The sequence below is a fragment of the Condylostylus longicornis genome, unplaced genomic scaffold (genome assembly GCF_029603195.1).
Source record: "Condylostylus longicornis isolate FDR11 unplaced genomic scaffold, ASM2960319v2 ptg000042l, whole genome shotgun sequence".
Classification (NCBI taxonomy): domain Eukaryota; kingdom Metazoa; phylum Arthropoda; class Insecta; order Diptera; family Dolichopodidae; genus Condylostylus; species Condylostylus longicornis.
Window position 1 is genome coordinate 186367 of NW_026578011.1, and position 17692 is coordinate 204058.

Genomic DNA, 17692 nt, shown 5'->3' on the forward strand with positions numbered 1-17692 from the left:
ATATTGCACATCATTGAAAATTATTGAATTTTAATAAACTAAACATAGCGAAAAATTAATTAAATAAACAAGTCAAATTATTTTTAGATCAACATTTGTAATGATCTCAATCTTATTATCCCTTTAGGACCTTTTAAACACTGACTCTTATTAACCCTTTAAAACCTTCTTAGTAATAATTCTTTTTTACTGAATCACGATATAAAATCAAAAGTAATTGATTAAAAATTTAAACAAAAAATAGCTAAAACACCTTTTACCATTTATTCTTGTTTTTTTCCTACTTTTTTTTTACTTACTTATACATATAATAAATATCACTTGAAATTATGTACCATATTATACATTATACAATCTTATATATTTTACAAAACTAAAAATCAAATCGATTTAAATCGAAAAAAATTGCACGAGTTTATATAAAAAAAACTGGATAGAATTAAACTGGATTACACTTGAACGTGCTCAAATTTTGAACATTATTATTACCGCAGGGCTCCACAGTTGTGTAAAGTTGCGCAGAACCAAGAATATTTCCATATATAAAAATATATAATATTATACATATAATGTATACGTATGTGTATGTTTGCTATGTTACATGATTATTCTTGCACAATAGGGAAATTAAATGTATCTTCCAATACTCAATATAATATCAGATACGGACATACATATATATTGTATATTGAGGGATTCCTGGTAAGTTCCTGGTGATCACCAAAAACACTTAGAATTGCTCTATTACTTTCGTTTAGTCAGAAAACGCGTTTAAAGCTCTTCAAATATCACCAAAAACTATTTTTACTACAGCTTATTTTTTTACAGCTTTTTTTTACAGAAATGTATTTTTATAGAAAAATAATTTAGAATCTAAAGAACCATTCGATTAATTGTGCAATTTAGTTATCTCATTTTGCATGATTTATAAAGAATGCCAAGGAAAACTGATTTTAACATCAGATCTATCAAAAAATAGATCCGTTTTCGTCTTATTTCGGAGCGCTCAGAGCTCATCGTGTGCGCTCGAAAAAAATTTCAGATTTCATAGAGCTGATTTACATTTTTGATTTTATTTAACCACTTTAAAATTAAAAAAAGATCTATAGTGTGTTTGTTTTTGTACAAAATTTGAATCTGATCACCTCTGAGCTAAAAATAGGCGCCCCCAATGTAAAGTGAAAAAGAACCGCTATTTTGACAGATGGAAAAATTAATTTGGCAAGTAGACTTCGTTCGTAATATTAAAATTTCGGGTAAATTTTTTTAGTTTTCTTTGTGTTATAATCAATACCTTGGTTTGCACAATGATTTTTGCATCACTGATTAACATACTCGTTTGTATGGCAGCTTGCGTTAGCCAAGTTGCCTCGACACTCCAGCTGCGTTTTTATCATATCAGCTTGAAAAACCGAAAATTACTTTTAGCTATTACATTTGACATTTCAAGGTAAGTAAAGTTTATATGGGCATGAAATAGGCTTCAAGTACACTTGAAGCTACCACGTAACCGGGTAATAGATGCAAAACTCGTCGTGTAAACTTAGATAATCAACTAATGGAAATTTTTGTCGAAATGATCCTCAGGAGACAAAACTTATTATTTTGTTTTTTGCTTAGTCAAAATTTAATTTGCATTTGTGAAAAGACCAATCAAATTTTATTATATTGTGTAAATATTACTGATTAACTAGTCATGTTGCTAAATAATTTTTCAATTTCTACCGATAGGAGCGCTGAAAAATGATCGCAAATTAGCAGTGGCGCATCTTTTATTTTCGAGAATCGATACTCGAAAAAACATTTGATTCTCTTTTTTCAATTTTTGATTTTCAAATTTTATTGATTAGAGTGAGCTCTAATTGAAGTTTAGCGTCATATAAAACTAAATTCGCGATTAAATTTAAAATAAAAAAAAAAAGGATATATCAGTGGAAATATTTTTAATATTTTCATTAAATTTTAACATGGAGAAATTGTTAGAAACGGATCCTTTGCTATGTTCGCAATTAGAAGCATTATTTGAATTTCATGATAATGCTCTCCAAAAACTGGAAGAAGATTATAAGGTACATAAATGAAACAAAAATTATTTTATTGCATAGGTCGGTACTTACAAAATATGGTAGTACAATTAATGTTTGAAATTAAAATATTAAGTTTTACACATTAGTAGGTGAAACTATTTTTTACTATGATTAGAATAAGTAATGGTCGCTTCGCGTTTTATAAAATGTATTTGTGCCTTTTCAGAGTTGTAAAAAAATCTAAATTTTATTAAAAATTTCAATTATATAAAAATTGAAATGAAAGTAAGTTGTTTAATGTTATTCAAAGTAAGGATCTTATTTCAAAATTACTTGCATGAATTAGCATAATTTATCTACATATGTATGAGTTATGTTACAATTTGAAAAACTAGTAATCAGTTTACCACAATATAGTAATTTTAAAAATTTCAGAAAAATTTGGAAAAAATTCAGAATTTTTTTAAAACAAATGCTATTGTTGACTCACTTACTGCAGACAAAACTCCACAACAAATAAAAAAACGTTCAAAAAAACTTTCAAAATTGAATGAGGAAAATAGTGAAGGTAAATTGAGTAGAACTGTTCGTTTACTTATATTTTTAATTTAAAGCGACTGTATTTATTTTAGATAGTACAGTAACACGTGAAAATGAATCTGGGAGATCATTCAGACATCCTCGAGCGGCCAAGAAAAATTTAGATTTGGTAAGAAATTGAATAACACTTTAATTTTTAAACTTTGAACTAACTTCTTCCGCGTTAACAAGAAACAGCTATTATATTTTTAAAATTTCAAAATATTTACTATTTAGAAGGAAAAACCTTTGAGCACAAAAATTCGCCGACCATCTAATTTCGATCCAAGTGTAACTACCAATATTTACATAAAACAAGAAAAAAATGATAGTGTAATTGATAAATCAGGAGAGGATAAGCAAATTCCAGATGAACCAATGCAAGTTGATAATAATTGTGGAAGTACAATTAGCGAGAATTCAATTTTGATACTTAGCAAAAGAAACACTGTTGTTGAAATTGAGTCTGACGTTGAATCAGATAAAATGCCACCCCCTCCAGTTCCAGGAACAAAAAAACGTAAAGAAACTTGCACAAAAATATTGTAAAATGCTTTATATATAAATTAAATTTAGGTATTCGAAAGAAGAATATATCACAAGAAACTGTTAACGTAGAAATACCCAGGCCTATAAAGTGTGAGAAAATCAGTTTTAATCCTAATGAAGATACGAATAATACTACAGTAAGTTAAATTAAAAAATAACACTATATGAAATGCTTACTCCGAAACGTTATTTTAGGAGAGAAATCAAACAAATTCAAGTACTTCATTAGAATCAACTATTTCCAAAACGCAGAAAAAAAAAGAAAATAAATCTAAATTTCCCAACCCAATCAAAATCAAAGAAGAAAAACTTAGTCTTGTAGATGCTAATAATGATGCTCCTCAAGAGAATAAGAAGAATAAAAAATCAGAAAAGAAAGATAGACAATCAAACAACTCTAACCGCAAAGGAAGTTTAGAATCGGTTTATGAAGATGCAATGCCACTAACATCTGAAAACATCAAGCAATTTTCTAACATGCAGATAGAAGAAAACCGTCCGTCTAACAATAAAGTGAATTCACCCCACGGTGATATATTACCAAACGATAAAGCATCAAAATTAGATAAACAAAATTTACATAATGAAGAAAGAACTTCAGATAAAAATGATGCGACATTTGTTTCTGCTCAGGGTCTACCAGCAGCAGCACACAATATAGCAGTGGCTATGGCTGAACTAACATTAAATAAAAGTGTCGCATCTACTCCTACAGATCAAGCAACTTTCATTTTGGACAACAAAATTCATAATGCAACTTTGACGCTTAAACAAGGAGAAGACATCATAGATTCAAATGCAACTTTTGAAATACGAACAAATCCTATAGTGAATTTAGGTGAAACATATGTTCGAGATTATGTTGTAAAAGTAAATAATTGTGAAGAAATGGAAGAACGTCCAAAAAGTAAATACAAACCTAAACCGAAATCAAAAATGGAAAAAAATCAGCTTTTCAAGTAATTTTTGGAAAAAATATTATAATTTTATTTATAATTTTTGTATTAATTTTTTTTAAGTCCTTTCATTCAAAGTCCGCTAAAAACAAAAGTAGAGGCATTTGAAAAAGCTGCAGCAGACGCTGGAAAAGATGCATCAAATCGATTAAAAGCGAACAATAAAGGAAAGCAAAAAGAACAAAATGACGAAAATTCAGAAATAAAAAATAAGGTAGTAAATAAAAATATTTTTAATTAAGTTTTTAAAAAGATTCATTGAACTACAGGTTGTTTCTACCTTAAAAGGCTCATCGAAAAATGTTACTCCTACTGCCTCGCGTGGCTTTGGCCGTATTTTAACACCTTCACAATCTTCTTCAACTATAACTCCAACAATAGGAAATATAATTAAAAAGGCACCAAACAGTGAATCAAAGGCAATTGGTCTCGTAAAAAGCTTATCAACTATGAGTAAAACATCATTCGGGCAACAATCTACAAGATCAAGAGAAAACAGCGTTGAAGACCTAAAGCGGGGTTACCTTAAACTTCAAGAAATAAGCGAGAGAAAAAAACAACGAGATGAAAAACAACAACAAGCTTTGATTTTAAGGCAGCAAAAGGAAAAAGAACGTGAAGAACGTATTAAACGACTAATTGAAGAACGTGAAGAAAAAAAAAAGAACGCTGAACAAAAACGTCATTTAGAAGAGATTCAAAGAAATCTTAAGCTTTTGGATGAGAAAAATGAACAAAAACGTAAATTAGAAATGCAGAAATTAGAAAAACAAGCCGCAGTAGCAGCCGCAAAGAAAGAACGTGAAATTCTAGAAAATTTGAAAATTCAGAAAGCAAAAGAAAAACTGCAACAGGAATATTTTAAAAACCAAAAACTATTAAAAAACAAAGCAAAAGAAAATCCTCTCTATAATTTTGAAATGCTACTTACGGAAGATGAAACCGACGATGAAGATAATCCATCTAAAAAGAGGCCACCATTACCAGAATGGGCGACAAGTAAGATAGAAAATAAATTTAATATGTTTTAATTTAACAAGTTATAATTAATTTTTCACTTTAGGAGAAGTACGACAAAAAAGTTTGCTTTTACAGGCATACATGCCAACAGCTTTAGTTGATTCCTTTTTCCCTGTAACACCACTAACACCAGATTTAAAAGAAGTTTTCCCAACAATTGATCCAAGATATTGTACGAGAAATTCAAGTGTTTGTTGGTCAACACCACCAAGATATTCTGAATTACCAAAATATTGAATTTAGCTTAACAACAAAAATTGAAATAGGTATGGTGTTAAAATTTCAAATTACCAGTCATACTTATTTGCAATATTTGGAAACAATGTTTAATTTTTATCACAATTAATTGTTTTTTTTTTTGCAATAAAAATTTTTTAGATTGTTCTCAATTTTTTATATTATAGTTTCTTAAAAAGATAATTATTTCTTTTTAAATTTATTATTAATTTAAACAAACATATACGAAATATGTACTTTATTATTATAAAATGTAAATGAAATTTTTTGAAAATTAAATATTGAAAGTAACTTAAACTTTTTGGAAGTACATAATTGTACAAAATTTAAGTGCATAATTTGGTTGCAAATTTCAATTTTTAAATGCAATTGAGTGCATTCCGGTAAGAAAAAGCGTACTTTGTTAAATAAATTTCAATAGGTAATCTAATCACAAGTAAAATACACATTTCAAATATAAGTAAAATCACAATCTAGTGATTGAATTTTTTATTTCATTAAAATTGAAATTATGTAATTGTTAAATTTTTAATTATTAGTCTAAATAGAATAGTTTCGTGAAACCACGGTATTAAACTTTTGTATTTGAATTTTCTTTAATAAAATTTGTCCTTTTATTTTTTATTCCATTCTTATGTACTTTTTCTGTTTTCATCAGTTTAAAATTAGAGCGAAAATTTAAAAAAAAGAAAAAAAAGCATATTAAGGATTTGGCAAAATGACCATTTTAACAAGGATATTTGTTTCATGTCTTCACTAAATAAAGATATGTTATGTGTTTACATTATTTTCTTTCTTAATATTTTTCATACTGTTTGTTCCTAAAGAAATACCAAAAAAAACGCAGAAAAACTATTTTTGTTTTAGCCCTGTTGTGTTATACATATATTTATACTGTAAGTACATAACCATGTGTGTTTTTTTTCAGTCGTTTTTCTTACAAACCTCAACGACACTATAATTTTAAAAGAAAGGCAAAAGAAAGTACATTACATAGAATAAAACTGTAAGAATAATATAAATGTGTTAAAAAAAATATCTAAAAAAAAGGATTTCTTAAAATAAAATTCGTAAAGTTTTAATATAAGCACAACGTACGCTTACATTTTTCAAAGAAAAAAAAGGGCTAAAGGGAATACGTTCTAAAAGGTAGAATTTATATCAATGTAATAATAATATAGAGTTGAATGGTGTAGAGGGAAACACAATAAGAATAACATCTAAGTGTGTGAATTTTCTTCTGATAATAGGAAAAAGTTAAGTAATACCATTCCATCTAGAATATATCTAAAAGGGACAAGAAGCAGATAGGGTTTTTACATGTATGATTTATACGTATGTATACGTATATAAACAAGAAAATAACATCCAACTCTGTGTGTTCTTAATAAATTATATAATAAAGATCTGGTACTTTGATACTTTTAAAGTGATAAATAAACATAGACGAGAATAAAATAAATAAACAAAAAAATATACATACACATATGTATACTACCTTGTAGATAGCATTTAAATTATAATATAATACACTCTACATACAGTTTTACACTATATTTGTACATATAAATAATAAGAAGGACAAAACAAAATTAAATGTTTATATAAAACAGAAATAATACGACAATAAAAAAAACATTAAACAGGTGCGTACCTTGACTTCAAAATTACAGTAAAACACGGTACTATGATTATGCAATTACTATGAATTCAGCAAACTCATTTACTATGTATTTATTATGTATATGAGCAATTAAAATAATAGGCCTTTTCATAAACATAGTATAACGCGATATTTTTATAGCAAATGCGTTATATGGGCGTTCATACACAAATGTGGTTAACTTAATTTGCTCATAAACATGGCTAATTTTTAGCAATGTAGCTCAAAATTAGTATGAGTAGCAAAGTATAATCATATAACTGTTTTAATTTTATAGAATAAATATAAATATATTGCATATTCATCAATCATCATGTTTTTGCAGTATTGCGTTTATGAAAATCTACTATATAGCTCGGTAAGTTAGCATAGGCACAATTTTTTTATATTTTTTGCATTTATAACATTGTTAAATAGCTACACTTGGCTACATCTCTGTTTTAAGGATTTTTACAAATAAATTCCTTTTTAACACTAAATAAAGTAAAATGAATACGGTAAAAAGTCTGCTAACGTCGCAGTCTATATGATAACGTACGTTTAAGTGTTTTGTTTTGTGTTTGTTCGTTTTTTATATTTTTATTTTTTGATGAATTTCATCACTTTTTTACTCTCGACATAATGGAAAATAGTATATAAAAATGGGATATTTCAGGATAAAATGATAAACTTGAAGTTCTTCATTTTATTATTTATCTTAACATTAAAAAATTTTTTTTGTCTTCTTATTCATTTCAATTTTTAAAAGTCCAGTTAAACTATTATGATGCCCATAATAATTGTGAAATTTTTATTAATAAGGCGTTTTGGAAATAAATACTAAATGACAAAGTAGGTAAAAATAACAGATGGACAATTTGGCAATATATTTCATCAATTTTAGTTCCATATTTGTGTATATGAGTATATACATATATAGATAATATTTATATCCATTTTTGTAATAGGAAATCCTATATATTTCCGGATACTGCTGAATTATGGATCGACAAACTATTTTTGTTTATTTGAAATTGCAAATACCCATTTAATTTAATTCCGGCATAACCTAGATTATTTGTTTTCGTAGTCAATTCACAATATGTTGTAGATTGTGTTGCAAGTTATCTTGTTTTTTCTAATATTCTTACTAGTCGAAGGAAAAGAAACATTATTTTTAACAACATCATATTATAATTAAACTAATTATTAAATGGGCCTTATTTACGATAATTTAACAGGTTGTCGTTATTGCTTGCAGCCCCTCTCTAAGTACATACTATTAAGAAATTTATATAATAAGAATATTTGAGTATTTAGATTTTTCTTACATTTTATAAAAAGTGTTTCTTATTTTTTTTTTTTGTTAGGATTAAAAAGGAAAAATGGTAAGCAAGGGAAAGAAAAATAAAAAGAGTTATTTAAATATTTTAGGATCATTTTTCACAAGGATTTTCATTTTCTTTTCAAAATGATAAATAGAAATCCTTTTATGCAATCATAAGTTCCACATTTTTTTTTGCATATTACAGTTGTGCTGTTTGTTTGTACGTGTTTTATACTGCAGGTTCTTTTTATATACATTTAAGCTATAAAAATAAGAAAAACTATAATAAGAATAAAAAAGGAAAAAAATTAAAAGTAAGAAAAAATGGAAAAAACAAAAAATGAAAATGAGTAAAAATATAAACTCTAATAAAAATAAAAAAATATAAGAACAAAATAATGTGGGGAGCGGTAATAAGTTAAAAAAATGAATTTGGGGCTATACGGACAGATATTTTTTTATGGCAAGTGTAAGAAGTAGTAATATGAATAGATTTTGTTTTTGTGTGGTACATCTTTATAATACTTTTACATGTGTGAACACTGGTATATTACTTTGCGTGTAGGGCTTCGGTTAATAAGAGAAAGAGTTTTTTTTTCAAATAAAAATTTAAGTGTATTATATTAGAATTAAAAATAAATAAAAAATATGACTTAACATGACATTTGAAGTTCAATTTTATTCAAACTTATGATATTTGCGTTACATTTATGTGTTCAAACTACTCATGAATAGCCAAAACTAAGCAAACTACACTACATTTACGTTCTTTGTTCCTGAAGGTGAAAATATTATTTCTAATTTACTATTTCCCATGTTTTCAGACATCCTGTTATTTTGACATTTAATTGTAGCGCTGCGAACAAAAACCCTCGTGTGACTTAAAATAACGAACTCATAAACGTACTTTTCGATTTTAATTTTTTTTTATCTTTTTTTATAATAAAATTTTCTCACATAATCAATTATTTAATAATGTTCAAAGTATTTTAGAATTAATATAGGCATAGAAGATTTTACTTTGATTTACATATGTATATATAGTGGTTATGCTGTATGCTCTTACATTTTACGCATATATGCATATATTTACATAAATATTGTTGTATACATATAAAAGATTTTCACACATTTTATACATCATCGAACAAAATACATAATAATCTTATATAAATCAAATAAAATAATATTCAAATACAAAATTAATTGATTTTCTCCTTAAAGCTTTTTAATAAATCTATTATTTTCAACTGATTAAGCAATAATAATTTGTATGTGTATATGTATGTATGTATATTCAATGCAATATTATAAATGTATAGGGGGGATATGAAAATTAAGATTTGTGTATATGTGCATATATGTATAGATATGTAATTATATGAGATTTAATTTAATATCTAGATTTTATCCTTGAATAATTCTATGAATGGCAGGTTTAACCTATTATTTTTGTCTTTTATATTTTTATTTTACCTCTTTATTTTATTAAAATAAAAATACAAGATCCCATAAATTATTAATATGGGTAAGTTTCTTGTACTTATTAATAATTTTTTTTTAGATTCTGAATTTTAGAAATGTACATATATAATATGGAAATAGTATGTATATTTACATATATATATATTTACATATATAAAGAATTTTATGAACAAATTAAAATAAGCTGGTAATTAATTTTGCAAATATCAAACTTTCCACTTTTACTTCTATACAACTATATTTCTACTCAATTGTTGTGCTGCGTGTGTATATACATATGAACATAGCTGCAAGATATTATTAATAATTATATAAGTGCTACATGCACTGTACGTTTAAAACAAAAATTATCAAAAGTTTGGTACAGTACAAAAAAAGAAGGAAAAATGAGTCCTTTTGAGAGAAATTGTATGTGGTTTAGATGAAGAAGGAAAAAAAAAATTCTAACTTTTGTCTTAATTTTAAAAACGAGTTTCTTTACCATAAATTATAATATGTTCTTATACTTACGTATAAATAATTAATTTATATGAAGTGTTTGAGTAATCAAATTTACTTATTAACATGAAATTGAATTCGTCTGAGAGAAAGTTATCAAGTACATATAAAACACATTCACCACATTTTTGCTTTAACTTTATACATTAAACACTACAATACAATATTAAATATACATATATACACACATATATCATACTCATATGTAATATACAGGATATTTCGTTAATTTGAATTTAGCAATAAAATTACATTGAAAAGCAAATTTAAAAGAGCATCTCATTTAAAAAAGCTTCTAAATTCATTAAAGAGGATAAGTGCATCTATGAATCTGTTTGACAGACTCTTTTAAATTTTTTAGTAATTTAATTTTTTAAATTAATTACATAGTTTTAAGTTCAAATTATATTTATAAAACTTATACATTCTTATTTATACCTCATAATGTTGTTGTTAAAATATTTTTAATATTAAACTAATTCGAGTTATGAAAGTTTTCATATATTTGAAGTATTTTGTCCGCTTGAAAAATAATAAATTAAAGGTGTTTTAAACTCAAACGTATATTGTAGTCACACGATTTTTAAACTGAATCCAAGTAAGACAATATAAATTAATAAATAATAAAAAACCCAGAAATAGTCAAGGTATTTTAATTAATTAGTATAATATTCTTATATCAATATTAATTAATGCTAAAGCACCAACAGATCATCTGTATATTTGCAATCATCTGTATACTTTTAATATGTTTCCTGAAATAGGAAAAATTTATTTTGTTATTTATTATTGTGCTCACCTTGTACCTATTAAAAAAATTATATTTAGATCATATATATGTATGTATATGTTTTAGAAAAAAACTTGATAATATAACTGTACTACTAAATTAATTCACAAGGCATTTATTAGTGATTAACTTCTGTATTTTCACATTTAAGCATAATTTAAAAGGATCTTTAAGGATTTAAATCTTTATTGTTATATTTTTCTTTGATTTTATATACAATTAAACTAATATATATATTATTTATATACACAAATTTTTGTATATGTAATGGGTGCAAATTGTATATATGGAATGGGTGCAAATATAAATTCTTCTATCGACATTTTATTTTTATAATATGCATATATATATATATATATATATATATATATATGCATATATATATATATTTATATTTATGTATAAAATGAATACACATGCTATAGGTATACTTTGTACAATATTATACTTTTAAATCCAAGGATATAAAATTAACATTTAATCGAGTTTTAATGAGTTTTAAAATTCACTTGTTAACATTATATAAATAATTGCAAATAATAATATAAAAATATAATATATAAATACACGTATATGCGCATGTTTACATGTATATATATATATATATATATATATATACATATATATGTATATACTATATTTAAACTATAATATTAAATAAAATTTAATAATTAAATAGTGATTTGTAAAGCAATTAAAATGCACTAAAAACAATAGTTAATAGTTATTTTGATGTTAAATAAAAAAAAATATTAAAAATTTGTTGATTTGTACTCATTATATGTATATATAATCGATATATATATATACATACATATGAATATAACTATATTGTGAAAATATTGAATGCAAAATAAGGATAAACAAAGCAATAACTAGCCGGAAACATGGAATTGTATGCTATATTTTGTTACTTAATCAAATAAAATGTGTAATATTCATTAAAATCTTTTTAGTCTCACCACAGAACCTGCAAGTGTCCTTGTTCTACAAATCGAACATCCTCAGGTCATCCTTTCCGTTAAGAACCTTTGGATCATTCCGATTTGATTCTATCCTGTTCCTATAATTTTCTTACAAAACTTCTTTAGCGATAATCACTCAAAAGGAATTTAATATTTCGCAGGCGGGAAAAATTTTTCCGTAGCTCCGGCTTGGTCTCTTGAACATATTTTCCTAGTTGTTCCTAGTTGATCATTTGCTTTTATGAGGTCTCCATCATTTGCTTTTATGAGATTTAAAATAATACTATGCCTAAGACACGTTTCCATATTTATTACAAAAAATTTAAATTTTCAGCGTAAGAACTACAATCAAGGTCGGTGTTTTTAATACGTCGCGTAATACTGAACAGGCTCTGATAATCTTAAACAGGGAATCGTTGGCTCTTCTGAACAAACAGAATTTCGTGATTAATTATGGGTTTCTCGACAAGAGTGTAGTGCCTGTGGAGTCGTCTGTGCAGACTCCGCTTTGGAAAAAGTATGAACGACGACAAAACTATGCATCTAGATTTGGAGAAGTCCTGTTAGATCTGAACCTAGATTATGATGCAGAAAAAACCTTTTTTGAGGTTGGCGGATGCAGTAATACTTCGAATAATTAAGATCAAACACCACTCTCAAGCTTTATCGTCTGCGCTTTTTCTCTTTCTAAAAGGAGCGGATAAATCATGACCCATGGAAGGATCTGAGAGCGCAGAATGGCCAACAGTAAGTTGTTTTATAGTAATAGCGGCGAAAAGGTAAGGACATTCATATTAATTAAAAGTTATTTAAATGTTTTTCTGTTGCCTCTTTACAGCATTGAAGATTTGACTCCAGTCAGTCTCGAGACTAATACTAACAAAGTCTTTTAAATTATTTGGTGCTTCTACTTGGTGAGCCACTTTTTGAGTTTATCTTGAGCACTACACTCACATTGTGTAATAGAGGAGCAGAGCCCATTTTCGTTACTAAAAATTATTATTGTCTTAGTTACAAATTGGAAAGTATCGCAAGAGCATTTCTTTACCGACCATCGCTTTATAGAATTTTGATTCATACTTCTTCAATTTTCAGGAGTCGTAGGCGAATTGACTGGTCAAGCTTCAGAGATTCGCTTAGCGATTTCCTGGACCCCAAAACGCTCCAAGTTCACTGAGGCCATTAATTTCGCCCCTCAAGAGGAATCACCTAACTTGGATAGTTAAGAGGCAAGCAGAAACCACAGTGGTGGTTTTACCAAAAAAAACGCTCTACGAAAAAAATGTAAAACTCAATTCATTAATGAGAAGTTCATCAGTGCACTATCATATTGGTACTGTTGAGGAAGGCACTGTTCCTATTGGAAGGAATTTGTGAGTTTTGCGAGACATAAAACAGATATTCCTGGAAAGGAGAACCAGGGCATGCCTTTAAGTAACTACAACACAGAACTGGAATGACCCAACCTCAAATGAACGAATCAAACAAAGTGTAACATGACAAAGAAATTTTGGCCAAAGCTATACTTGCGTCGCACAACGGATCTAATACTTCTTCGACCGGAGGATATTAGCGGTGTAATAGGGGTTTTGACGAGTCATTGTCTGATTGGCGAACATGCAAGGAGGATGGATGACCCGTAAACCATCTCCTTAGAAGCTGCAATGAAGAGAAGGAGAAACGGCGATTTAGTCCCTATGCTCATTATCGGTGTCTCATTTCTTTCGATGCGCTACGGACTTAGTGAATGTAAAAATTAAGGATGTTAGACGGTTTTAAAAGGTGTTCTGGGTGTTTGTAAAGAGGAGCGCAAGAGGATAGATCCGGCAGTACCAAAACAGGCCTAAGTGGCCTTTATTAAACTACATTTGGAAAATATAAAATTACATGATTAAAAACCCATTTTTATTAAGTTTCAGTGTATGTGTTAAACTATATTGAAATTATTACAAAAATGAGTGGATCATTCATTGAAACAGACAGGTTTATTTAATTGTTGGAATATAGTCTATTTTAAAACTGTATAACGAAGAAACTATAAATATGAAAAATTTCAAAAAATTAATTTTTGTAAATACTTTTTAAATGCTATTAAATTTTTACAGTATGAGCAACATTTTCTACTGCAATTCTAAAAAGTATAGCATGGTGTAAATATATTATGTAAATTTTTCTAAAAAAAATTTATACCTACCTTTATTTTATTAATAATTACCTACCTTTATTATTACCCACCTTTATTTTATTTGAAAGCAATTTTTTTTATTTTATAAATAAAAAAGCATTTCCGCCGGATTTTAATATTTTAAATTTTTTAGAAATACATTTAAAAACTTTTTAAATTCTTTTCATAGATATTATAAAAAACTTTAAACTTCCGAGTTGTGCACAAAATATTTTATACTCTTTATGTAAAAATTGTGAATGTATAAAATACCTGAATAAATTGGCTAATTTAGTGGCCCTTTTACCATTATTTTTATTTGTCTCACACATTTTTACATTTTACATACTTTTCGATACTTGCACATTACACATAATATCCTGCAATATATAATGAGTATATAATGTATGCCTGTACATTTGTATATAGCATAATGTAAATAGTTGAAATGTACTCATATGTATATACCTCTTTTGTTTAAAAACAAATTTAGAAAATATTTTATAAAATTTGCTTATAATTTTTTTCTTTCAATATACATTCATATGTATAGGTATATTTGGATATTGTGTAAAAATGGAATAACAAAAAAAGAAAGTATTGTATATGAGAGCAGAAAAGGAAAAATAACATGTTACTTAACCACATTTTACACGTACAATTCATGTGCTATAAAAGTATATTATTAGTATAATATGTGTGTGCCTGTATGAAAATATAATGAAATTTTATTATGGTTGAATTGTGAATGCAAGTATGCAATTGTTTTTTAGCAAACCAATGCAAAAACTTTTATATTATGAAAAAATCTATATAAGTATATATTTAAAAAATAATATGTGTATGTATTTAAAAAAAAAAAAATTGTAATTTTAAGTTTTATCCGAAAAATTTTCACTCAATTAAGTTTCAAAATAAAAAAAATTTAATATTAAACTTCATATATAATAAACAGTGAAATCTTAGGAACCGCATGATTAATATAGTAATAACAGTTTTTTCCAAAAATTTAATATTATTTACTTAAAGTATCTTTCGGATTATCAGAAAGGAATTCAATACTTACTAAATAATAATTATTTTTAACTCGTTTAAGCCTGCGCTATTGATATGCAAGAATAAACATTTCTGTATTGATTACCAGTACAACAGATCGAGTATATAACAAATTGTATAAGGGATAAAAAATGTTTATAAAAAGAGTTATGAATTTTACAATTGTTAAATGTGTATTATAAATAAAATTAAAGTATGATTAGTTTTTTAATATTTTCATATTTTTTAGTGGCAAATCGTATCCAAGTTCGCGAACACTCTGGATACACCCAGATTCGAAGTGACTATTTTCAAAGTAAATATGGTATACATCGTGAATATAGATACACGAAAGACTTAAATTGAATTTTGAGACTTTATGAGTTCTTAACGAGCTACCGATGTCATTTAGATAACGAAATATTCAAACGAAGGTTCCAACATCCTTTTGCTTCACTGTTTTTTTCAATGGAATTTTCATAATTTCGAAAAAAATTTTCTTATAACTTTTTTTCTTTTTTCTATATTTTGTCTATATAGGTATATATTAATTATGTGTACTATTTTGGTCAATTTTTGTGTTCCCTTATTAACCATTACTGTGTTATATTACATGGTGTGCATATACATAAGAATGCAAATTACAATTATATAGAGTTCATTTAATCTTGCATAATGTGCAACAAGATAATACCTGGCTGGCTGGGGATATGTATACTGACTTGAGATGTGAATACTGGCTGGAAATATGAAAAAAAAATACAAAATCAATAGCAACAAAAGAAAAATAAAGAAAGTCAACAACAAAACTATATTCTTATATATTCGAGTATATATAATTGTGGTGCTTACAAATAATACTTAATTGTATAGGAAATTATAGAATAAGATGAAATAAAACCACAATAACCCCATATATGTAATAATTTAAATCTCGATGATTCTTTTGAAAAGATAAAATAAGGATTGTTTTATAAATTATATATACAATGTGCGAAGAACCTTAATATTCAAACATGTTTGTATATAGTGTGTTAATATAGTTTTTTAAATGAGCTTTAATATAAAAAGTTAAACAAAACAATGATTTCCTCTTTTTCTCGGGTTAGTTTTCAGGTTTCACCTAAAATAATCAGTAAAAATGTAAAATCTACAATTTGAAAAAAATGTGTATGATAGAGAACAAATTAAATACAACTATAACAATAATAATAAAAATAACCAAAATATTCATTAAAAAAAAAATCTAAATTAAATATTAGTAAAAATTTTATATTAGGTTTTAGATGATTATTGAAAACGATATCGAATGAAATGAGAAATGAAGCAAAAATCCATTGAAATATTATTTATTTATATATTATATACAATGCTTGTAGTATAGTTTGATTATACTATATAGGTTTAAACTCGTAATTTAAGTTTTGTTATTTTCTGATTTAGGTTTCGTATATCGTGCTATCTTTTGGAAGGAACATGCCACAGTGTGGTGCGGTCTCTTATTTTTTGGAACGTGGTAGTGAATCAACTTCTGCTATGCATGAAAGGAATAAATCATCGCTGGCGTCAACTCCCGTAATACGGAGCTTGATGTCTTTAGCAGGAAATACAAAATTCTGAAACAAGGCTTTCTTCCTCCTCTGAGACAAGATTCTTTGACTTAATCTTGGACTCTAGTTAAATCTAGAGGTCCAAAGTCAAGGAGGGAGTGAGTGAGGAAAGCAACTAATGCGCTTTTCTCGTGCAAGACATCGGGAAGAGATGGGGCCTCGAGTTACGCATAGAATGGATTTACACTACGGCTTTATTGGATCTTCTTTCAATTGGGTTGTGGCAGGATCAGCTTTTCGTCTGAGGGCTGCATCAAAGTTGAGCGGTCTTGAAAAGCACGCGACCATACTGGAAACTACTGTCGCAGTAGGTTGACTATATTTCTGCTGTGCTTTCTTATTCGCGAAGGAACTTGGCACTTCACTCCCATCAACCAATTAAAGCAATTCTTGGAACATTAAAGCAAACCTAGGCAACATATCGAACGGCTCTATCCTGGAAATGGATGGGTTCCGAATGATAGGAATGGATGGATTCTGAATGATAGGCTTGAGGGAGGAGTCTACTCCAAACAATTTGGTGTTTATATGTTTATATATGATAAAAGAATATTTTCATAAAATTTAACCCTTGTCTTACAAAGTCGTTTTACATAAAAAAAGTTATTTTCCCATAAAATTGTCCCGCGTACAAAATTTTATATTACACTAGATCATTAATAGAATTTCTAAAACGTTATAAAATTTGATTAAAAAAAAAATGCAAAAAAATTTGTTGTGATTGAATTTTAAGACAAAAATGGTGTTTCATCTTTTTTTGTTGTTTTAAAGAAATTTACCACACTAAAAAAATTCTGATATAAAGTTT

At 26.9% G+C, this 17692-nt stretch overlaps 1 protein-coding gene across 1 annotated transcript; it reads left to right on the forward strand.

The window, feature by feature from the left end:
- The first annotated feature begins 1862 nt into the window (after nt 1-1862).
- LOC129609980 (inner centromere protein A) lies at nt 1863-5473 on the forward strand. Its single transcript, XM_055522273.1, has 9 exons — nt 1863-2069; nt 2463-2595; nt 2660-2736; nt 2844-3126; nt 3183-3292; nt 3351-4114; nt 4175-4325; nt 4381-5110; nt 5175-5473. Exons 1-9 carry the CDS (start codon nt 1968-1970, stop codon nt 5366-5368), a joined length of 2544 nt encoding a protein of 847 aa, XP_055378248.1. The 5' UTR covers nt 1863-1967; the 3' UTR covers nt 5369-5473.
- The last annotated feature ends 12219 nt before the right edge of the window (nt 5474-17692 follow it).

Bases quoted from the DNA above. Each gene is read 5' to 3' on its own strand.
- LOC129609980 (XM_055522273.1), top strand. From the start codon at position 1,968: ATGGAGAAATTGTTAGAAACGGATCCTTTGCTATGTTCGCAATTAGAA. The intron at 3,293-3,350 runs GTAAGTTAAATT...ACGTTATTTTAG, and splicing joins AAGATACGAATAATACTACA to GAGAGAAATCAAACAAATTC. The intron at 4,115-4,174 runs GTAATTTTTGGA...ATTTTTTTTAAG, and splicing joins GAAAAAAATCAGCTTTTCAA to TCCTTTCATTCAAAGTCCGC.